Raw genomic sequence first — 25,909 nt, forward strand, 5'->3', positions numbered from 1 at the left:
TAAATTCGTTTAGACAAAAAGACCACAACCCAACAATAAAAAGGCTGCAATATTGGGCTTGGCCCATGAACCCAACCAAAAATTGACACACAGAAAAAAACACAAATAGGCTGAATTGTTGGGCTAGGCCCATGTAGAAAATCGAATTGGACCGGGCTGAATCTTGTGCCACATCAGATTGCCACGCTGGATGCCTACGTGGCCTGGGGAGGTTGCTAGTGGCCAAAACGCCATAGTAGACGTATTTTGGTCATAAACGTCTACGACCATTCCAGAAGAAAGGTCGCTATAGTCAGTTTATGACGGCCAGCTTTTGACCTTATGTTTTTGGTCACAAAAAGGTCACAAATTGAAAACAGTGACCATTCAGTGACCAATAGTGCTGGTCACAAGTTGACATATTTCTTGTAGTGGAAGGCGTCATTCTGGCAAACCCAGATAATGATAACTTCCTCGTGGCTTACTTTCCCGAATAAGTCATCCCTTAACCGCCCCGTAACATATGATTTCTTAGATTTTGATCATTCTTTTTTTTAACATTCCATGTTCTGTGCAGTGACACACATTGCACACTCATCCTCTTAAGCCCGAAATATTCCATGGCCACGTATTTCGACCTGAACCGTGACTCCAAGATGGACTACACAAATATCAAGAAAGTTCTTGATGATGTTCTCCCCGGCTACGCCAAATCTGGAGGCACCTTCACCAGGCCAGTTCGTAGGTACGGCAAGCACGTGTTTGCCCACAATACTAAGTTCCAATGCGTCAAGCAGCCGCCTGGCGGTCAGAAGGATGCCTACTACGCCCTCCATCACATGCGGGCGATCGTAAGGGACCATCATCACCTTCTGCTACCAGATAATCTCAAAGATTGGGCCGCGAGCTTGTCAGGAATCCAGGACACGGACATCAGACAAGAATTCTTTCCCATCCAGTCGGAGTTTGCGGACATCATCCATCAAGATGTCCTTCATACCTCGGGGCAGTTCTACCTCAGATATCAACCATCCAACAGGGAGATAGACGGAACGCTACAAATGCAGGCTGACAACACCCGCGATTTCATGACCATCACGACAGACGGCGGCTTCATCCACGCTCCGGTCCCATGAGTTGAGTCGACAGTAGTGATGCTATGTGTAGTTCTGAAACATTGATTGGCTCATGTTGTAATTAAACTTTAATGAACCTGTATGTCTCTTTGGTTTGGGCAGTCGTTCAACTTAGATGTAATCGATGCTATTTATTAGTAGGACCATGAATCGTGCTATTAATGTCATGTCTTGCTTTTCTCTTCCGATCCTTTTGTTGCATACTTATATATTGCTTATGTATGTATTGTCTGTTGTTTGGCTTGTGCATAGAGATGCCGTCGTATGTCGTGTACAAGAGTAAGGTTTCCGGAGTCTACGACGACTGGGAGGAGTGTCGGAGACAGGTTCACCATTTCAGCGGTAACAGTTACAAAGGGTACACCACTAGGGCGGAGGCGGAATCTAGATACGCCCGCTATCTAGCGGGAGAGAGGAGGGAGCGTTGGAGGAACCGGATGAAGACCAGTTTCATCGCGATGATGCTCATCGTGATGACCGCAGCTCTCTTCTATGTGATGGTAGTTTAGATGATCGATATCGACTTGTAATGTAAAGACAAACTCGATACTCGCAGCCTCTATGCAGGCGATGGTGCTGGAGGGCACAACTGGTAAAAATGTCTCATACACACAGTGTGGTCACCGCTAGGAAAAAAATGGCATATACACTAGTAGCACTTTACTATCAAAAGAGGTGGAGGCACTTGACCAATCACACAAAAATGAACCCGATCTGGATTGATATGCTAGGGTTGACTTCATCATCGATGATATCAACCCTGAAGGGTGTCCTCCTAAAGACTAGTAACAAGAGTACAATGTGTACACCATTAGTCTATGAACTATAAATGTTAACACTCTTCTCGTAGTGGTGCTGGGATTCACTCCTGAAAGTGCTCCTCCCACCTAAAGTCTAACGAAACTGACTTTCGGACACTGTTTCAAGTTGCGTACTGTTAAGAACTTTGTTTTATGCTGCCTTGCTATGATGTGTACTGTCGCCATTGTAGTGGTGTTCTGCACTGCCGGTGGTATAGATTTTGCTGATCTTCATCTCCCGAGTGCCTCAAATTTTGACGAATATTGGTTCCAATGTTGCCGTATCATGCCATGTAATGATCTCGGTGGAGTCTGTTGCAATCGCTCGGAAACTCACTGCCGGGGACCGTGACGAGGAGCTGCTCCTCTCCGACCGCGGCCGGCACACCTTCTGTCTCTGCCCCATCCTCCCCGCCGTCCCTCTGGGCTCCTGGCTCTGCCCCGACTGCGCCCCGACCTTCATCATCCGTGCGTCCCTCCGCCGCCGCACGAGCCCGGCCACTCGATCTCGCCATTCCTTTTTGTGTTCGCGCTCGCTCGCCTGCCGTGAATTTCATCTCATCTCGTCTCATCCTCTTATTGGTTGAATTTCTGCCAGGTTTCCCGTTGAAGCAGAGCAAGATCATGGATTTCTTCCGGATCGACAAAGGCGCGGAGGGCGGCGCCGTCGGGCCGGCAAAGTGCGGGCTTTCACAGGGTAATTTTCTTATCTCTGAAATTTTGAATCGCATGGGTTTTTTTCATCGTATGGCTTAAGCTAGGGGGTCTGCGATGAGCAATCATGGCTCAATTGTTACATATACTGCATTGCCACCTGCTGATGATGCAAATAATTCATAAGGTGCAAGTAGTTCATCTGTAATACTTGACTGAATGACTGATTATGAGTATGATGCACATCTGGTAGGAGAAAAAGTTGTCCTCTATGTGGGTGTTGTGTGTTGATTCGTTCGTTGATTGTTTTGTTTTCCTAGGCTGACCGGTTGACAGGGGTAGTATCCTGCATATATGTCACAGTGGATTAGAATTTCTAGGTAATGAAACATTGCAAAATGAAGTGAGCTATCACTGCAGGAAATGCGCAGGAAAGCTACCGCCGCCAGAATTGCACGGGAAAACCATCACTGCTGGAAATACGCGGGAAAGCATTGCTAAAAAAATTTAATTTGATCTTAATGGCACTCTTGTAATAGGATTGTGTTATTACCACCAAAAAAAATAGGATTGTGTTATTGAAGTAGGTTGGTCAAGTCTGGATGGATTAATTGACTTCCATTGATTTGTACACATGTATATCAGGATGATTCGCAGGGATATGTCACATGTATATCCCGTTTGTGATCTGTCTTGCACTTATTGAGCCATAAAAAGCCGCCACCTTTTGTAGTTTATTTAAAGTAGGACTGATTACGTGTACGTTGCACTTCTAATGGGAGAAAAAGTTATCTTGTAGGGGGTTGTTGTATGTTGATTCGTGAATTGTTCTGTTTTGCGCGGCTGGCCGGTCAATACAGTAGTATCATGTTTGTTGGGACACAACAGCTACTTACAGTGGCGGAGACAGGGGGTGCCACCCAGGGCCTGGTCCCCCCTAACATCTGTAAGTCACTAGATGGAAACTAACAATGCAATTGCGGAAGGGCACACGATCCAAGAACCTAATGCTTCTCTATAGATGATAGTGCTGGAGGGCATTGTTTGAAAAATGTCATCTACACACACAGAGGTCACCGCTAGAAACAATTGGTAAATACACTAGGAGGACCATACTATAAGACAAGGTGGAAGCATAAGGACTTTACAAATCTATTTTTTAATCAATTTTTGCTTGGTCGTATCATTTTAGGGACTCCATTCCCTTTGGAAGACGCTTCCGTGAAAAAACTAAAGTAGGTCACTTTCGTCTTCAGGGATCCATGTCCCTTTATATAGGAATATGCAGAGTGGCAGTGGGAAAGAACAAACAAAACTACACAGTACCCTTTCAGCACATATCAGAGGGCCGACATTTTGTTTTTGTGGCGAGATATCTTATTCTAATCATAGATTCCGTTTGTCTTCAGGGACCACATGGGACCTTTTGGGTGTATGATGCACTTCTACAAACCTGGCTAGCACCACAAAAGGAAGGTCGTCTTTGTCCATACTCCATAGCCAGTCTGAATTCCAACTCACCCTCGCCAATGAGATCATACTCAATATTGCATCCCCGCCAGCCTCAACTCCCCATCACCCCGGGCGATGAGGAAATCAAAGTCCAGGGTTCCCCCTACCGTTGCCCCGCCTGGGTTCTCTTCCACGCCTGAGTTCTCCTCCGTCGGCCCGCCTGGGTTCTCCTCTGCCGGCCTGCCTGGGTTCTCCTCCGCGCCCCTCCACGGCAGCCGCGGCCAAGACTTGGTCGGCGGCCCTGGAAGCGACAAGGACAACAACAGCGACCATGGTGAGCACCAATTCCTAAATCTCCATTCTCCTGCCAGTTAATGGGTACACCCACGACGTGTCTGGTTGGGACACTGGTAACATATTCACGGTGGAGGGAGTTCGCCAGTGTCATTGCCCACGGGGGAGAAGGGAGAAGGCCGGCCGCCGGAGTTCTAGCTTGCTGACGGGGTAGAAAGAAGATCTCCGGCTCTGCTGAATGATGCTCGTGGTGAAGAAAATATCTGACGAGTGGAGAATAGAGAGAGAGGATCGAGAGCAGGCGAGAAGTGTTATTCCATCTCAGGCCAAACGCCGCTCCGATGCGCCCTGTCTACTAATAATATTGCTGCAGTATCTCAGGATGATGTTGCAATAGCACCAGAGTTGGGTTCTATGGACTTGTCTGTAGGAGATCTACCAAGGCCCTCTGACAAGGTAGAAGCTTCAATATCTGCTCGCGCAGGTGGAGGTAGTTGTCTGGCGTCAAGGTGGTGTCGATGGCGACGTGGCCTGACAAGGTAGAAGCTTCAATATCTGCTCTGAAGACGGACCTGTGGAAGATGGCGGCGACGACACATGTGAGTGCGTCAGACCAGTTTATGCCCCAGACCCGGTATGTGGCTTGGCTGGGGCTTCTGGCTTTTGATGATAGGCTTAGGTGAGTAGACCGGGTGTTTGGCCCAGGTAGCACCCCTTCATCATATGGATAGGAGTAGTGGCATATGTTGCCAAGATGGCGGATTCAGGCATTTTGTTGTAATACTTTGTAAGGTCCTCGTGAATAATCAATAAAGTGACCGTATGCATCTCCCAGATGCAGAGGCTGGGAGTCATCCTCCTTTTCTAAAAAAAGACCAAGGCCCTCTGACGAGCAGTTGTTGCCAGCCCAGCCTAGCTGTAACATAAAGAATGTGGTGCCAGTTGTCTCCAAGTAAGTATTGTAGATGAATCGATCATTCGGATGTTATAACCATCTTATCCTCTTTCGATGTAGGGTCGCTACTTCTATAAGTCATAACAGCCAAGCTACCGAGCAGACCGCGGGCAAAGGCCAAGAACAACCCGACGCTGATGTTGTCACTTTGAAAGGTATTCTATTTCTTGTACAATCAACCGAGTAGAAAAGACAGAGCAAGGACTAATGAACTGTTGCTTTGCATTGTTTGTAGCCACTGAAGAAGTGATTACTGTGGAGGATGTTGAAGAGCATGTTCAAATGGACGTTGGTCCTCCTAGTTCTCTACTTCACTGAGAAAATTAGCTATATTTAGATGATTTAGTCCCTTCTAATAACATCATTATTATATGACATGTTTGGCCCCCTCTGAGTTGAGATTCCGGCTCCGCCACTGAGGTGACTCTTATTGGCCTGCACATAATTTTTTATAAAACTCCTGCCGAGGTCGAGGCTTCTCCTCCCACACAAGGTAAATAAGAGTGGTTCTTGTTTCTACAGGAGGAAGTACACATGGGGACAACGTACCTCTTCGATGATTCCTGATCCTAGTTCATTTTCAATTGCAATGTGAGGAGAGGAGTATAACCAAGAAGAAGGTGAATCTACTGTCAGGAAAGCACATGTAACAAAATAGGATGGCAAGGGTATTGTGGAAATAGCTACTGTCAGGAAAGCACATGTAACAAAATAGGATGGCGAGGGTATTGTGGAAATAGCATAGCTGGAAACTTGTGAGTGTCACAAATTCTCAGGAAGAAGAACCATCGCTGTTAGTAGATCACTCCACCGTTGTAATTCTTTTGGCCAGGCTGTATGGATTAGGCCTAGTTGCCCTTCTGAACTGGGCCTAGTTTTATTAGCAGATACGTGGGAATTCTGTGCCCTCTAAAGGTTACTTGAACAAAAAAACAAAGGTTTAAATAGCATGCTATGGCAAATTCTGGCTCAAGTGTTACCGCGCTAAATGGCGATAAACGGCTTAGGTGTGATTCCCCTCCAAATGTTATAGGGCCGAGATAGCACGCTATCCAAACTATGAGAAAAATTCAACTATATCATCACTTCATGAACAAAGAACTTGTGTCAGTGTTGAATCATGGTTTTCATTCACACAAGCTTCCAAGACTCCACATCTCTGACATCACAGTCCAGAGAAAATATAGCAAAATGAACTAAATCCGGGGATCGCATCACCAACACTGAATAGTATCGTCCACATTTAATTTCAGCAAACCCAATGACACATGTGAATCTAGCATAGCACATGTAGTTTTCTTGTCCGCATAAATTTACTTGTATTTTCATCTGGGCCTGAACAACTGTGCAAATGTCTGATCCATTTTGATAGCTAAGTATTGATAGAGATTCTTGTAGAAATGAATAGTTTATTGGCTATAGTAACACTAGTACTGAATTGAACCAGTACCTTACTGTTGTTACTATCATTACAGACAAATATAAATGGTGCTACATTTTATGCATGGGTAGGGGTAAAAACATTCATATCTGCATATAGATGCACTCACCATCACCGCCACATCATTTTGTTTGGCATTGTTAATGGTGTCTCAAGGACATCCATTTTTCCTATAGCTAGCAATCAGAGTCGGAAGCTTCATGTGGGCTCTCCACCACGCACATGATTTCATTCCTAGCAGGCTTGTGGTTTCCATATGCCTGTAGTGATTGACTTATGTCTATGGACAGATAGCTTCTGCAGCCATTGCATTGACATCTTAAAAATGGAGTTCAGTAAAGAGCTGACTCGTGTGCCTAGTATGTCCCCTAAATATGCCAATCAGGCAAAACTGGAGGAAGGTGATATGCAGGTTAGCAATGTTTTTTCTTTTCTTCTCTTTTTTGGTTGTTTTTCCTTCATTGTTTTTTCGGATTTCATCTTAGTTTTTATTTTTCATTTCCTTTGTTCTTTTTTTGTTTCCAAAAAATTACGAATTTACAAAAACAGTTGGTCTTTTCAAAAATTGTTTGAGATTTGAAGAAAATATATTCACAACTTAAAAATGGTTAGAAATTTCAAAAAATGTTTTTGGCTTTTAAAATTTGTTTGAATTTTCAAAAAAGGTTCATCATTTCAAATTTTGTTCTTAAATTCAAAAAATATTCAATATTTTGTAAGATATTTCTGTTTTAGAAAAATGTTCTAGAATTTCTTAGAAGTTATTGAGTTTATAAAACAAATGTCCAATATTTCAAACGATATTCTTGTTTCCAAGGTTTGTTTACAAAACCAAAAAGTGTTCATATTTTTGATTTGTTTGGAATTTTAAAATTATTAACCTTTGTCAAAAATTGCTCATAATTTCAAAACATAGTTCGAAGTCTGTAAATTTGTTTGGAACTTTTGAAGTATTTCCTAGTTACGCTGCTCCATAGACTTTGGGCGCCTCATTTGTCACTACTAGCTGGCAGAAGGCACACCGACATGCTGGGCCATTGGCTGAGCGTGTACGTGTACGTGTTTGTGGTGTTTTTTATTTGAAAGTAAGAGAAGGGGTCATAGTTGGTTTCGAAGATTTTTTTAACAGATTATACATTGGCAAAACATGTAAACATAATTAGGATCTGGAATCAATTATTTATTATTTGTTACTTCCAACTTTCCAAGAACCTAATGCTTCTCTGTGGGCGATGGTGCTGGAGAGCATTGCTGGAAAAAATGTCATATACACAAACTAAGGTCACTCCTGGAAAAAATGTCATATACACAAACTAAGGTCACTCCTAGAAAAAATGGCATATACTCTGGTAGCACCATACTAACAAAAGAGGTGGAAGCAGTTTACCAATCTCACATAAATTATCAATTCGAATTAAGTAGATCATTTCCCGTCTTCCAATTCTTTTTACTGGTAGCACCATACTCACGATAATTTTGGCCTAGTTTCCTTCGTAAACTGGACAAGTCTTCTTAATGGTGGTGGAGGGCCTTCCTACCCTCTCAAAGATGCTTTTGTGAGAAAAAAAAATCAAGTAGGTTACTTTCGGCTTCAGGGATACATGTCCCTTTATCTAGGATTACATATGTGCCCATGTCTCTTTCTTTCTATCGATAAGTAGCTCTATTGTTTCTGCCTATGTAAATATGGTTTCCATATGCCTATTGTGGCTGACTTATGTCTATGGCCAGATGGCTTCTATGGCCACCACCTTTGACATCCTCAAAAATGGAGTTCAGTAATGAGCTGACTTATGTGCCTTGTACGGCGCCTAAATAAAAACTTTAGGAAGTGGTATGCAGGTTAGAAAATTTCTACCTAAAATAGGATATTGTATTTGTCATTTCTTGGTGCCTAACAATAGACTATTTTACTTTCAAGGTTCTTTGATGAGAGGATAAATACACAATTGAACTTTGCAAATACATGTTAAAAAGATGAGGATGCCCTCTACTTCTTGTGGTTTCTGATTCCTGTGAGGGGTATGTTCTTGGGTCCATTATGCTTCTATCATATTTACGATTTCTAGTACAGAAGAAGTAAACTAACACAACTTAGTTGTTTAGCTTGACTATGCAAGTTGATGCGGATATAAGGATATGACATTCTTTACAAAATACACAGTTGACTTTGATTTTTTGGATCAAGGAGAATCATGGTTGTGATAGTATAATGACCCATCTATCACCAACGGATCCTTCCAAGAAGCTTGATATTTTCCTTGACAAACTGGGAAACACCGCCCACTTTATTATTGGCATCAACAACCACACTCTGTAAGTAGTCACTTACGACCTTATGAACGTAAAATGTGCTAGGCATCACTTATATAGTTATACTAATCTAACTCATCGAACTCCTTAATGGATAGCAAGAAGAAGCATAACATCAAGTGTGTGAGATACGACATCGATGGTGAGAGCCATGTCTTGTTGATCTCTGCCACAACATAGCTTGTCGCGAGAAGCTATACTATGACTGAAATGGGCATGCATATGCATACCCAACACATCATTTTTGTCTAACTCCCAATAGTCCTGACCTGCCAAACATCAAGGAGTTTGGGTGAGAATAGGGATTAATGGTGGCATTTTCAGCATTGCCGCTCAAATCCATTTTACCATCATTATCTATCTATGTTTGATCCTTAGTTATTTTGTGATTTAGAAGAATAGAAGTTTAGTATGATCTAGTTTCGAGTGTTTGCTTTGTGTTTTATCTATCTATGGAACCAAGTATGAGAGTTCTATAATAAAGAGTAATTTGAGTTTTGCTTCTTTACTTTCTTGTTTCAATCTTAGCAATAAAAATAAATAAGAGATCATATGCTAATCCCATGGTGAGTAATAACTTCACATAAGAAGGGGTGTGGTTGATCAAATTTATTGGAAATTAACAAACATAGTATTGATCAGTGGTGCATGATGTCTACTACGCAACTTGTTCTTGTAGACTCGTGTTGGGCCTCCAAGCGCAGAGTTCTATAGGACAGTAGCAAATTTCCCTCAAGTGGATGATCTAAGGTTTATCAATCCGTGGGAGGCGTAGGATGAAGATGGTCTCTCTCAAAGAACCCTGCAACCAAATAACAGAAATTCTCTTGTGTCCCCAACACACCAAATACAATGGTAAATTGTATAGGTGCACTAGGCCGGCGAAGAGATGGTGATACAAGTGTAGTAATGATAGTAGATATTGATTTTGTAATAGGAACAATAAAAAACAGCAAGGTAGCAAGTAACAAAAGTGAGCACAAACGGTATTGCAATGCTTGAAAATCAGGCCTAGGGTTCGTATTTTCGCTAGTGCAATCTCTCAACGGTGCTAATATAATTGGATCATATAACCATCCCGCAACGTGCGATGAAGAATCACTCCAAAGTTCCTATCTAGCGAAGAACATAAGTTCCTATCTACTCCTTCCTCATCATGGTGGCCGCCGGGGTGATGAAGATGGCAACCAGTGATGATTTCCCCCTCCGGCAGGGTGCCAAAACGGGATCTAGATTGGTTTTTCGTGGCTACAGAGGGTTGCGGTGGCGGAACCTCTGATCTTGGTTAACTTTCGGGGGTTTCTGAATATATAGGATTTTTCAGCGTTGTAATCACGCGAAGATGGGCCTTAGGGGGCCCACCACCCACCAGGGCACGCCAGGGGGGTGGCGCGCCCTGGTGTCTTGTGGGAAGCACCCCCCCTCTGGTGTTCCTTTGCTCCATTATTTCTCTTTTCTTCCAAAAAAATGTCAAAAAGTTTCGTCCAATTCCGAGAACTTTTATTTCTACACAAAAAACAACACCACGGTAGTTCAGCTGAAAACAACATCAGTCCAGATTAGTTCCTTTCAAATCATACCAAAAGCATATAAAATTGTTGTAACCATGGCATGAATACCTCATAAATTATAGATATGTTGGAGACGTATCAGTGCAATTCATGCAAGATTGTTAAAGGGAGAGAGGATTCACATATAAATATACTATCTTGGACATCTTTTATGATTGTGAGCCCCCATCAAATATTTTCTGCTTGGTCAAATAGTTGATGTTGGACAAGGAAAACCACATAATGAGTTATGTTGTTTACATTCACATAAAAGTTGTATTGTCGTGGATACTCCAACATGTGGTGCTTGTATAGAATCTTTTGCTAGCCAAAACTCCATAATGAGTAGAGATACTACTCGTACATCCATAGCCCCTTAAACTCAGTTTCTTGTCATAAGAGTCCACTATATCTACCTATGGATTGTATAAGATCCTTCTAGTAAGTTGTCATCAGTGCAAAAGCAATAAATTGCTTCTAAATATGTATGATCTTTTATTGTAAGGGAAGATAAGCTTTGTACGATCTCGTGATGGCAAAGAAATAAAAACGACAGACTGCATAATAAAGGTTGCTATCATAAGGGGCAATATAAAGTGACGTTCCTTTTACTAATCGTGCATTCCTTCTTAGGTTTTTGTTATTTATCAATCATATCAAGGAAAGGCTTGGTAGAAGCACTTGCCACGAAAGAAGGATTACACCTCAGATTCTTCGTTCACTTATTCTATTATATAAACATACATATTATTATCTTCTCAATCTCATAGAGAATTATTTATCCATTAGTATATGTAATAAATTTTATAACTAGACAACAGTAATCCATAACTACCCCAAATATATGATCACATATATGATTTAGCGTCACGGCTTTATATCACGTGCTTATGAATTCCCGCACAAACATGTGTTCTACAAAATATTACGAATGTGTTATTCTCAAAAAATCTGACAAAATATTATCAATTAGGACTTGTAGTCATTCATAATTATGATAGTTTTTTTTACCATTTTCATATGTTCTTAATAGTATTATAAAAAATGCCATGTACACAATGAGGCCACCGATAGTAAAAATGGCATATACACTGGTAGCCCGGTACTATCAAAAGAACTTGAAGCAATTGACCAATATCACACAAAATGAACCCGAGCTAGATTGATATGCTAGGTTTGACTTCATCATCGACGTTATCACTCCTGAAGGGGCTCCTCCTAAAGACTAGGAACAAGAGTAAAACGTGTACATGACTAAGTCTATGAACTATAAATGTTAACGATCTTCTCTCGGTCGTGATGGGGTTCACTATTGAAAGAGCCCCTCCCACTTAAGTCTACTGAAACTGACTTTCAGATACTGCTTCAAGTGGCATACTATTAAGGACTTTGTTTTCAGCTTCACTATGCAGGCTGATGCATATATTAAGGATCCAGTAACTAGAATGGTAAGTAGCTAATGGCTAAGAGTGAGATATATACGGTTAAAAAGAAGGATACAGGTGAACGCGCGTTAATGTTTGCATGCAATCGATCCCAACGTCGATCGACTTGCCTTTTTCCATGAATAAAGATTCGTTTTACATCGATCAAAGAAACTTATTGTGAAAACAAGATATAGAGGTGAAAGTTTACCACTTTATCATTTTAAGAAAGTCTGACACTGTTAATTGAATATCTAGAGATGTTGATTATTTAAAGAATAGGGAAAATGATGGTTGTGATAGTATGATGACCCTTCTATCACCAGCGGATCCTTCCCAGAAGCTTGTTATCCACCCTAACAAACGAGGAAACATCGCCCACTTTATTAATGGCATCAAAACCACACTGTAAGGAGTCACTGCCTATCCCGATGAATGTAAATGTATTAGGCATCACTTATGCCACTATGATATTATCCAACTCCTGCAGTGATGGAAATAATAAGCAGAACATCAAGTGTGCGAGAGACCACATCGACGGTGAGTGCCATGTCTTGCTGGTCACATGCTGTGATATAGATCGTGGTGAGAAGCTGTACTACGACTACAATGGGCATGACTATATGTACCCAACGAATCATTTCGTTAACTCCCCCAATAGTTCTGCCCTGCCCTGCATCAAGGAGTCTAGGCGATTAATGGCGGCACTTTCAGCATTGTTGCTGAAAGCAGTAACTTATATACAGTCCAATTGCCAGAAGAGGTCCCTTATGGCAAACAATGATACATGTTGATTTTGTTAGTACCTCGTAGTTTAAATAGTCTTCTTTCAGCTATGGAGAGAGACAAGTGGGATCTTCGTTTTCTTTTTCTCCTGACCTCATTCCTGCTCTACTTGAGTCCTTTTCGGGGATTCATTTACCCCATCTATAGAAGTAAATATCTACCTGCCCCTGCCTCTCTATCGAATGGTTAAGTAGATGTTGTCTCCCAATTAGTGGTACATTTTAAACTGGAAGAGAAATGTTTCACCCCGTTTGTTGGGGAATTGTTCTCCATGTTCAGTTATTTCAGCTGGTGAAATGTGGTTTCCCTATTGGTGCCGTGGTTTTTTGTTTACTTTATTATTGCCCTGTGGCTACTGGGTATTTTATTTACTTGTTCTTTCGACACATCCCAACTTTGAGAAGACGTGGCAAGCTACCAGGAGTGATCTTGAACTTCCATGCCTTTGTAACCTCTTGAAGTTGATCCCTAACTAACTTCATAACTATATAAGTTCTTAATGAAATGAAATCTAGTGCTGATGATTTCGTCAAGAAATGTTTTTCCAGAGAATTTATCTAGTGCTACTGTGTATGTGTTTAGAGCATGCTGTGCTACGAAACCATAACTTATCAACTAAAAGTTAGCAACTTTATAATTGATTTGACACCATAGAAATAAAATGTGTCATGCTATGAATTTAGTTTGACAACTAAAAGTTATGAAGTTTTCTAGATTTAGACTAAGTACAACTTGTCATATACTCCAAATCACCCCCCCCCCCCCTCTTGTTATATTATTTATATACCACTGGAGAGTCATATTAACAACACTGAAATCTTTTAGGGGTTGTTTCGATTGTGCCAGATCCAATCCCGCCAAACTATCACAACACGCCCTGGAAGGATTAAACTCACAGATCGAGCGAGCCATGAGTGGGCCAGCCCAATTAGGTGTACATGAATCTGGTTTTGGGAACCTTTTAGGCCGGTTGTAATGGGTAGTATCATATACTAGTATCATGTATATGATACTACCTCCGTAATGCATAGTATCACAAGGTAGTATCGTTGGTTGTCTTATTAATTGTCATGCATGACACAAAGTAGTACAACATTTAATATGATACGGTATCATGATATGATACCACACCCTCTTTTTCCTTATTTAATTGTGTGCCACATCATCCAAAAAGTCTAGTTGGCATGCATGATACCTCTTATGATAATCCCATTACGACCAGCCTTAGAAGCTTTCGGTCCATTTTTCCATTGCTTTATTTTTGATGTTGTTTTCCGTACATATTTATCAGATTTTCTTTTTAGTTCTTTTTGTTTTTTCTTTCGGGTTTCACCAGTTTTTCTTGGTTTTCAATGGTTTATTCGTTTCTTTCTTGTTTTTATTTGGTTTGTTCTTTCTTTTTGTCTATTTTTCTTCAGTTTTCTTTATATCATTATAAGTTTTTATCGATTTTTCAACTTTTTCACTAGGTTTCTTTGATTTTTCTTTTTCCTTCACTATAACTTCACTTTTCCTTTGCTTCTAAGCGGTTTTATTTGTTTCTTTGTCGTTTTTCACAATTTTTTATTTTCTCCATCTTTCCTTTGTTTTCTATGGTTTTTATTTGTTGCTTTCTTGATTTTTCTCCAGTGTTAGGTTTCTTTGTTTCCTTTTCTTTTTTGCATCGTTGCCCTCTGGTTTTCTTGTGTCTTTTTTCTCTTTAGTTTTCATTCATTTCTTTCTTATGTTTTTTTCTTTCTTCTTTTCCTTTTTTCAACAGATGTCTATATTTTTGTTACACAATGTACATCTTTCGTACAAGTCAAGAACATTTCTTAACAGTTTTTTAATATTTTTCAAACACATGATTAACACTCCTTTTTCAAGTAACTGTTTTGACGTTTATTTTTGCATACACATTGCACGTTTTTGTATGCAACTACAAGATTTTTTTAATACAAGTGAGACATTTTAATGAGTATATGTTTTGATGACTATTTTTTTCATACAAATCATACATATTTCTTATGTATCCGATACATTTTACTACACATGTTCACACTTTTCATATATACATATCACATTTTTCAAATACATGATTAACATTTTTGAAAACTTATATTTTCTCTTTTTCATACACATCGCACATTTTTTGTATACACCAGGTTTTTTAGATACACATTTAATGTTTTCAAATACATGATTAACATTTTAAAACTTTTTCTGGTCTGTATTTTTCCCATAAACATTGTATATATATTTTTAATATATAAGGAACAATTTTCATATACAATTTAATATTTTTTTTGAGATACAAGATTAACATATTTTCATGTATATGTTTTGATTTTTATTTGTATACACATTATACAGTTTTCCTACATGTTTAATATTTTTTAATGTACGATTAACATTTTCAATTCTTGTATTTTTATGAAATGATATTCATAATAGATATATTCAGAATATTTTGAAATATAATAAAAATAAAAAAGAGAAAAAATATATCCGATATGTGATTTCTCCATCTCAAAAACAAAACTTTACTATCAACAGTGTCATGTACTACACGAAGTATCCCTAAAAAATATATATACTATATGGAGTACATGACAACACAGTACGACAGTAGTGCTACACCCGCATGACTTTTCCTTTTTGACTAAATTTTTTTCGTGAAATTTGAGGAGAGGGGAGTCAAAACTTCTACGTCAGGAGGCCTCACCAGAGCGATGAAGGGACCGAGGAGTAAAAAGAATCCTACTCTCCGATATATATATATATATATATATATATATATATATATATAATCCTAAGACTCAAAACATTTTGTTCTAAACTCAACGACGTCAGCGATTCGATCAAGCAGTGGGCTCCTAAGTCGGGGAAGGCTCTGATTACCAACTTGTAACACCCACAATGCGGCTATATCTCCCACGTGTCGGGGCACGACTTAGAGGCATAGCCGCATGGTAGGCTTGTCGCAAGAGGAGTAATCTTCACACATCCCATGTACTGAATAAAAAGTGATAAAGAGTTGGCTTACAATCGCCACTTCACACAATACATAAATAATCCATACATCATCCAAAGTACAATCAAAGGTCCAACTACGGAACCAAAATAAAGGAAGACAACCCCAAATGCTAGATCCCCGATCATCCCAACTGGGCTCCACTACTGATCATCAGGAAAACAAACATAGTAACGGCCCGAATCCTCGTCGAACTCCCACTTGAGTTCGGTTAGCATCGCCTGCACTGGTATCCTCGGCACCTGCAACTGTTTGGAAGTATCCGTGAGTCACGAGGACTCAGCAATCTCACACCCGCGCGATCAAGACTATTTAAGCTTATGGGTAGGAGAAGGTAGTGAGGTGGAGCTGCAGCAAGCACTAAGCATATATGGTGGCTAACATACGCAAATGAGAGCGAGAAGAGAAGCAACGCAACGGACGTGAAGCTAGAAGTGATCCTGAAACTACTTACGTTCAAGCATAACACAAGACCGTGTTCTCTTCCCGGACTCCGCTGAAAAGAGACCATCACGGCTACACACGCGGTTAATTCATTTTAATTAAGTTAAGTGTCAAGTTCTCTACAACCGGATATTAACAAATTCCCATCTGCCACATAACCACGGGCACGGCTCTCGAAAGTTTATACCCTGCAGGGGTGTCCCAACTTAGCCCATCACAAGCTCTCACGGTCAACGAAGGATATTCCTTCTCCCGGGAAGACCCGATCAGTCTCGGAATCCTGGTTACAAGACATTTCGACAATGGTAAAACAAGACCAGCAAGACCACCCGACTGTGCCGACAAATCCCAATAGGAGCTGCACATATCTCGTTCTCAGGGCACACCGGATGAGCACTCCGTACAACTAAAACCAGCCCTCAAGTTTCCCCGAGGTGGCGCTGCAAAGGACTCTAGTTCGGACCAACACTCAGAGGAGCACTGGCCCGGGGGGGGGGGGTTTAAAATAAAGGTGACCCTCGGGCTCGCGAAAACCCGAGGGAAAAGGCTTAGGCGGCAAATGTTAAAACCAAGGTTGGACCTTGCTGGAGGAGTTTTATTCAAAGCGAACTGTCAAGGGGTTCCCATAACACCCAACCGCGTAAGGAACGCAAAATCAAGGAACATAACACCGGTGTGACGGAAACTAGGGCGGCAAGAGTGGAACAAAACACCAGGCATAAGGCTGAGCCTTCCACCTTTACCAAGTATATAGATGCATTAAATTAAATAAGCAATAATAATGATATTCCAACAATATCCATGTTCCAACATGGAACAAACTTCATCTTCACCTGCAACTAGCAACGCTATTAGAGGGGCTGAGCAAAAGCGGTAACATAGCCAAACAACGGTTTGCTAGGAAGGTGGGTTAGAGGCTTGACATGGCAATATGGGAGGCATGATATAACAAGTGGTAGGTAACGCGACATAACAATAGAGCGGACAACTAGCAAGCAAAGATAGAAGTGATTTCGAGGGTATGGTCATCTTGCATGCATGTCAAAAACAACATCAGGAAGCAATGTTTAGAGCAAGCAAACAAAATGCTACATGAACATATCATAGCAAACCAAGGCACGACATGATTCTACTAAATGCATAGAACAAAAGTCCCTTACTGAACATGAGCCAAAAAGGCACAGAAGATATGATGGCACCCATGTAAACATAGCAAGTTTTATTAACAGTTACAGACTTAGCACAAAAACAGAGCATGGCATACACAGATTTGTGATAGCAACTTTGCGAGCTCATTGCACTCACCACAAAGCATTGTATGACAAAACAAGCATACAAATAGCAAGATGAAAAGTTCATGAAGCTAACCATGGCAATGGCAAGTTCATAGGATACATGGATCACTAGCAACAACCATGGCAATATTGATTAACATGTTAACATTTTGTCAGGAACATTTTATAGCAAAAGTAGAGCAAGACAATGACATGCTAGAGCACTCCATAATTGCAAACAGGGGCATGGATGGATAGAGCATAACCACATGTTCAAAAATCCTTACTGAAGTATCCCCAAATAAGCATGGATCTCACTGTAGCATCAAGTTTACATGGCATCAAAATAACGGCAGGGAAAAACTTAGCAAAATCCTAAGTCCCTGAAAACAGCAACATCACGGAGCCTAGTTTGCATGCTTGTGCTAGTCACCACATAGATCACAAAAATACAAGACAAACACCTCTGTAAAGATGGCATGTTGTAGTCCAAAACACATGTAGACCTCATGCCCATATGATGCACACATCAAATGCAACAAAAATGACAAATCACCATGATCTGATAAGTACCAGCTCCTAACATTTTATAGCACTCTTGCATCAATGAAAATGGCATCATAATGTAAAGTAACATGCATGGCAATGCTTATAACATGAAGAGCTCAACGAGGCGAATAATTCTACATATCATACGCATGAATCGGAGCCACGGTCATCGAGATACGACAGGTCAAAGGAGGCATAAAAATATTACATAAAAAGGACTTAGACAAAATTTGACCTCGAGGGGGAAAAAGTCAAGCGCGGAAACCGAGGCGGGCCGGACATCTCCCTAGAGAAGCGCGGGGTGGCGGCCGGAGATGGGCATGGGCGCCGGATCCGGGCGTGGGGACGCCGGATCTGGCCGGCGGCGAGGTGGCGTGGCGGCGGGGCGACGCTGGTGGCGGAGCTGGGCGGCGCCGGTGGAGGAGCTTGGCGCGGCGGCGGGGCAGCGCTGGTGGCGGAGCTTGGCGCGGCGGCGGGGCGCGCTAGCCGGAGAGGCGAAGTGGCGCGGCGGCGGGAAGAGGACGGGCGGCGGCGGAGGCGCTCGGGCGCGGTCGCGGGCCGGGAGGGCCAGCCTCGGGCTGGCAGGCCCGTGCGGCGGTGGGCGGCGGCGCGATGACATGGTGGCATGCGATTCGCCGAGGGGACCGCGGCGGACGTGTCCGGCGCGCGGAGGAAGGGGAAGACTAGGGTTTCGCCCGAATTTTCAGAGGAGGAGGCCTTTTTATAGGTAGAGGAAGTTTGGAGTGTCCAAATGAGGTGTAGTTTTCGCCCACACGATCATGATACAATGACGGAGGACATGGAAGTGGTTTAGATGGGTTATTGGGCTGTTTTGGAGGGGTGTTGGACTGCAACACGCATGAGGCTTTTGCGGTCACCCGGTTAACCGTTGGAGCATCAAACGGACTCCAAATGGAACGAAATTTGACAGGCAGTCTACCGATGGTGTACCAAGGCCACTTGGCAAATCTCGGCCCACTCCGAGAACGTTTAACACCCACTTACGAAAAGAGATAAGAGGGGTGCGCCAGTACATGTGGGAGTGTCGGATTGCGAAACGGACAACGGGGAAAAAGCTCGAATGCATGAGACGAACACGTATGCGAATGAGATGCATATGATGACATGATATGAAATGCAAGACATGAACAAAATGCAAAACAAAGACAAAACCCAACCACGAAGGAAATCTCATAACTTAATGCCGAAAATGGCAAGAGTCGGAGGTACAAATATGGCAAGTTACATCCGGGGTGTTACAACAGAATTACGACTCGGTCGTCTGAAACACACAACACTCACCTGCAACTGCTGCCGGTGACGGATTGGATGGGATGGGCATGGGCTGCGTTCTTCCTCCTCCCGGCCACTGAACCTAGCCGGAGGATCTCCACGACATCAACTGCTACCACGCAGATCTCCACACCCTCCCCACTCTGCCTCTTGGGGTGCAATCCCCTGCCTGCCCCTCCTCCACCGCCGGTACGGCAAGCATCCGGATCTGAATCTGATGGCCGGATCTCGGGACTAGGATGGCCTCGATGAAGGGCTAGTGGGGATCATTGTCGGCCGTGTCCTCTCCTACGACGTTGCCGATTATGTCCATTTCCACGCCGTGTGCTTGTCCTGGCGGTAGTGCACCACTGATCCACATGCCCACGGCGTGATGGACCGCCGGTTCCACCCCTGGCGGTGGACTATGCTCCGGGAGGAACACGCCACGCCCAGCCTCGTAGAAACGAGAGGGGAGAGTGTCGTCTACGTACCCTCGTAGACCGTAAGCGGAAGCGTTATAAAAATTCCGTTGATGTAGTCGTACGTCTTCACGATTGACCGATCCTCACCACCGAACTTATGGCACCTCCGCATTCAGCACACGTTCAGCTCGGTGACGTCCCGCGAACTCACGATCAAGTAGAGCTTCTGGGAAGAGCTTCATCAGCACGACGACGTGGTGACAGTGATGATGAAGCTACCGACGCAAGGCTTCGCCTAAGCACCACTACGATATGACCAAGGTGGATTATGGTGGAGGGGGGCACCGCACATGGCTAAGAGATCAATGATCATTTGTTGTCTCTATGGGGTGCCCCCTGCCCCTGTATATAAAGGAGCTAGGGGGAGGCGGCCGGCCAGGAGGAGGGTGCGCCAAGGGGGGAGTCCTACTCCCACCGGGAGTAGGACTCCTCCTTTCCTAGTAGGAGTAGGACAAGGGGGAAGGGAAGGAGAGAGGAGGAAGGAAAGGGGGCGCCGCCCCCCTCCTTGTCCAATTCGGACTAGAGGGGGAGGGGGCGCGCGGCCTGCCCTGGCCGCCCCTCCTCTTCTCCACTAAGGCCCAATAGGCCCATTACATCCCCCAGGGGGTTCCGGTAACCCCCGGGTACTCCGGTATATGTCTGAAACCTCCCGAAACACTTCCGGTGTCCAAACATAGTCGTCCAACATATCGATCTTTACGTCTCGAGCATTTCTAGACTCCTCGCCATGTCCGTGATCATATCCGGGACTCCGAACTACCTTCGATACATCAAAACACAAAAACTCATAATACCGATCGTCACAGAACTTTAAGCATGCGGACCCTACGGGACATGTCTCTAGTCAATAACCAATAGCGGAACCTGGATGCTCATATTGGTTCCTACATATTCTACGAAGATCTTTATCGATCAAACAACATACGTTGTTCCCTTTGTCATCTGTATGTTACTTGCCCGAGATTTGATCGTCGGTACTTTAATACCTAGCTCAATCTCGTTACTGGCAAGTCTCTTTAGTCGTTCTGTAATGCATCATCCCGCAACTAACTCATTAGTCACATTGCTTGCAAGGCTTATGGTGATGTGCATTACCGAGAGGGCCCAGAGATACCTCTCCGATAATCGGAGTGACAAATCCTAATCTCGATCCATGCCAAGTCAACAAACACCATCGGAGACAGCTGTAGAGCACCTTTATAATCACCCAGTTACGTTGTGATGTTTGGTAGCACACAAAGTGTTCTTGGTATTCGGGAGTTGCATAATCTCATAGTCACAGGAACATGTATAAGTCATGGAGAAATCAATAGCAGTAAACTAAACGATCAAGTGCTAAGCTAACGGAATGGGTCAAGTCAATCACATCATTCTCCTAATGATGTGATCCCGTTAATCAAATGACAACTCATGTCCATGCCTAGGAAACTCAACCATCTTTGATTAACGAGCTAGTCAAGTAGAGGCATACTAGTGGCACTATGTTTGTCTGTGTATTCACACATGTATTATGTTTCCGGTTAATACAATTCTAGCATGAATAATAAACATTTATCATGATATGAGGAAATAAATAATAACTTTATTATTGCCTATAGAGCATATTTCCTTCACATACTCTCGATAATTTTGGCCTAGTTTCCTTCATAAACTGGACAAGTCTTCTTAATGGTGATGGAGGGCCTCCCTGCCCTCTCGAAGATGCTTTTGTGAGAAAAAATAAGTAGGTTACTTTCGGCTTCACGGATTCATGTCCCTTTATCTAGGAGTACATATGTGCCCATGTTTCTTTCTTTCTATGGACAAGTAGCTCTATTGTTTCTTATGCAAATGTGGTTTCCATATGCCTGGTGTGGCTGACTTATGTCTATGGACAGATGGCTTCTACGGCCACCACCTTTGACATATTCAAAAAACGGAGTTCAGTAATGAGCTGACTTATGTGCCTAGTATGGCCCCTAAATCGAAACTGGAGGAAGGTGATATGCATGTTAGCAAATTTCTACTTAAAATAGGATATTGTATTTGTTATTTCATGGTGCCTAACAATACACTCTTTTACTTTCAAGGTTCTTTCATGAGAGGATAAAGACACCATCAAACTTTGCAAAAACATGTTAAAAAGACGAGGATGCCCTCTACTTTTTGTGGTTTTTGATTCCCGCGAGGGGTATGTTCTTGGATCCATTATGCTTCTATCATATTTATGATTTCCAGTACAAAAGAAGTAAACTAACACAACTTATCTTTTTAGCTTTAGTATATGCAGGTTGATGCAGATATTAATGATATGATATTCTTTACAAAATACACTGGTGACCTTGATTATTTGGATCAAGGAGAATGATGGTTGTGATAGTATAATGACCCGTCTATCGGACTATCACCAGCGGATTTGTCCAAGAAGCTTGATATTTTCCTTCACAAACGGGGAAACACTCCCACTTTATTAATGGCATCAACGATCGCACTCCGTAAGTAGTCACTTCTGACCTTATGAACGTAAAATGTGTTAGGCATCACTTATATAGTTATACTAATCTAATCTCATCGAACTCCTGCATGGATGTCAAGAAGAAGCAGAACATCAAGTGTGTGAGATACAACATCAATGGTGAGAGCCATGTCTTGTTCATCTCTGCCACGACTTAGCTTGTGGTGAGAAGCAATACTATGACTACAATGGGCATGAGTATGCGTACCCCAACACATCATTTTGTATAACTCCCAATAGTTCTGACCTGCCGAACATCAAGGAGTTTGGGTGATAATAGGGATTAATGGTGGCATTTTTAGCATTGCGCCTCTGAAATCCATTAACTTCTATGTAGTTCGGTTGCCAGAAGAAATCCCTAGATGGAGAAAATGATAGATGTTGATGTTGTAGGTAGTGAAATTTGTCTTCATTCAGTAGTGGGGAGATACAAGTGGGATCTTCATTTTACATTTCTCCTGACCACCAAGATGTTGTCTTCTCACTCATATTAATTACTATCGCAGATTTCCTGCATGGCTTGAGAGTTGATAATCTTCAATCAGTTTTGGATGCATATAGTTCCCTTTCTCCCTAGAGCGAGTCAAGGTTAACGAATACACAAGAAGTCATGCCTTGGGAAGGTGATTTCTGCAAGACTTTGTTATAAAATAGTTGTAGTTTTCGCAAACCAATTCCACAATTTATATTAAGAAAAAACAATAAAGAAATATGACAGGGGTGTTTCACTTGCAACCATATACACACACGCTCGAGATATGCGCGACATTTCAATTGAATGCTTCCAGTTATGATAAAATGAAACTAAAGCTATTTGTCGTACTCTAATCACCAAAGCAAAAGCATGGTTATGTTTATCCTGCAGGTACTATGAAGCGACGGAGTTACAATCTTATATGAATGCCATAAGTGCCCAGGCAGAAGAACCAAGGCCTGAAATTGCAACATCAACAATATCATGTACAAATGTGCAAATTGTGTTGTAGATGTACCTGTCACAAGTGTCCTCATGGAAATATCTTCTAAGTCACTAGATGGAATCTAACAATGCGATTGCGGAAGGGCACACTATCCAAGAACCTAATTAATGCTTCTCTACAAATGATAGTGCTGGAGGGCATTGCTTGAAAATTTTCGTCTACACCCACTGAGGTCACCGCTAGAACAAATGGTAAATACACTGGGAGGACCATACTATAAGACGAGGTGGAAGCATAAGAACCTTAAATGGTGGAAGCTGAGCCCCATCATTCTCTTCCTAACTTAAGTCACCTGGGTTGCTCTCCTCATCAGATGAAGTTGCCTAGTCTTGCTCTATGATTTGATCCAAGCTTGCATGAGATCTTGTTGTTGGCCCCTTCCCCCTCCTCTGACTTCCTCCTGTGCTGCTGCTACCTCCTACACTGCTTCCTCCTCTCCTGCCCTCATCTACTGGCTCCTCCTGTCCTGCCTCCTTCATCTATTGCTTCATCCCCCCTCCTCCTCATCTGGTCCATAAAGCTTTTATACATCAGTGTATCCTTAAAAGTGATATAGTGGATCATCTCTATGCCTCTTCATTGCCTCCAGCCTAGCTGATATGTCCTCATCTGCTAGATCTTCACCCTCACTTTCACTGTCAGTGAACTCTTCAGCAAGCAGCTGTGGAAGTTTTCTTTTTGCTGCCTTGTACTTCTCTCTTTGTATCTTATTACTCCTAAACTTCCGAATCTCTTCATTTCTCTTCTGCTCCATCATCTGCTCAATGTGCTCTTGCTCTTGGTTTATCTCCATGAAATACTCATGCCTCTCATTACCATAGTCCAATGCAAACTCAGGTTCACTTGGGCCCTTTAGCTTCAAAAAACGAGAGCTCTCCTGTGTTTTCATGACTTGGACTGGACGTGGTTGGGGCTTCTGGACTGGGGGCAAAGAACTCCTGAAGTGTCTACATCATAAACAAGTGGTACACCTATTTCAGGCAAAGGAACCTGCTCTTCATAAACATGACCAATGTTCAAATCAGCTGGTGTAGGTGCATCACTTCTCATAACTGTAATGTTAACAACATTCTTTCCTTTACTAGCTATGTCATCCAATATTTCTTCCACCTTGTCATCATCAGTTAATTCTTCCATTCCTGACACCCCAACTCCTGGATCACTAACATAATACATAAAATCCCTTGAACTATAGCCTTCTACCTCTATTAGGCCAATGAGATTCCAGAATGTTATGTCTCACAAACAAATTGTTCTTTCCAAATTATCTCTGTCTAGGAAATGGAACCTCACTTCCCATTCTTCATCATCCAAGCTACAAATTCAGTTAAAATTGTTGTTAAGTACTTAAGTACAAGGTTCACACTTTAGTTATAATTGTTGTTAATTACAATACTAAAGTTAAAATTAATTTATTTGACAACAACAATAATAGTTTGACAGAGAGGATTTGAGCAATCAACTGAGAGATGACAGCAACAATCATGTACAAGTACTCATGTTAAAATTAATTTATGTGACACCAACAATCATGTGACAGAGAGGATTTGAGCAATCATGTGACAGACCATTCATAGTAGAATTACTCTCAGCAATGCTACAATACTTGTTACAGCACCATGGAACCCTAACCCTAGAACCCTAACCCTAGAATGCCAATCGGGGAAAATAGAAAGAATGAGGAGGATGACTTACTCCACACCGCCGAAGGAGGAGGCAAAATGGTGGCTGCCTGTCGGATTGGCCTTCACCGTCTGGGCGAACACAGTAGCCGCCGTGTATTCCAACGACTTCGGCGCCGCCGGCAGTTGGGAGGAGGCAGCGCGTTGAAAGGATTTGAGCTCCCGTAGAACTCTGGATCTCCCTCACAGCTGCCCGGAGCATCCCCACCGGCAACAGCTCTGTCGCCGCGGTCGACGCCGCTAGGTTTCGCCGTCGCCATGGATTAGATCGAGAGGGAGAGGAGTCGGCGGATGTGGTGTGGTCGGGCGCGGTCAGTCGATCTGTCCGTCGCGAGCCGACCACCTCGTTTACAGCTAACGGCTCCGTCCACGCGAACGTTAGGCCACGTCGACAGATTTGGGCCCCACCTGTCGGAAACGCCCTCAACCATGCCAAATCACTTGTTCAGTGCTATCTACAAACTATTTACTGAATCCGCAGTGCATTTTGCAAACAATTAACGACCTGGTTGTTTTCCGCAGATGAAGCCCCAAATGTGGTGGTTTTTTGTAATTCACTCGATTTGCATGCAGTTGGGTTTTAGCAGGAGTCGTGTGCATTAGTTGCACGCGACAGCCAGCAGTACCATGATTCTTTCTTTCTTTGGAAGTTTACAAACTTCTTAGGAGATGGTGCTTTCAATAATCGGAGTAACTTAGCTAGTAATATAACACACTCCAAGGGAAATTTGCTTATGTAAGAAGTATTTAGTGAGGAGAGAGATATCTGTGGTAACATAATCTATTAGCGTAACATAACACATTCCGAGGCAAAACGAGTCTGCATCTAAATAAATGAACGTTTGCATGACACCACATATATGTTACTACGGTTATGGAGGTAGTAACATGAACTAGTAACATATGCATGTTACTAGTCTAAGTTACTTTCC

The 25,909-nt window shown here is 42.5% G+C and overlaps 1 protein-coding gene across 1 annotated transcript in view; it reads left to right on the forward strand.

Annotated features, from left to right (window-relative positions):
• LOC125547326 (putative Histone-lysine N-methyltransferase ATXR5) overlaps nt 1–12,792 on the forward strand; it is an 82,112-nt gene extending 69,320 nt beyond the window's left edge. The window contains exons 8-9 of the mRNA XM_087516258.1: nt 12,257–12,406; nt 12,489–12,792. Of these exons, the coding sequence (XP_087372384.1) occupies nt 12,257–12,406; nt 12,489–12,792 (454 nt within the window). The remainder of the gene's footprint in view (nt 1–12,256; nt 12,407–12,488) is intronic.
• Nucleotides 12,793–25,909: the final 13,117 nt, after the last annotated feature.

Source organism: Triticum urartu, chromosome 3A, assembly GCF_056163025.1.
Source record: "Triticum urartu cultivar PI428250 chromosome 3A, HENAU_Tu73, whole genome shotgun sequence".
NCBI classification, from domain to species: domain Eukaryota; kingdom Viridiplantae; phylum Streptophyta; class Magnoliopsida; order Poales; family Poaceae; genus Triticum; species Triticum urartu.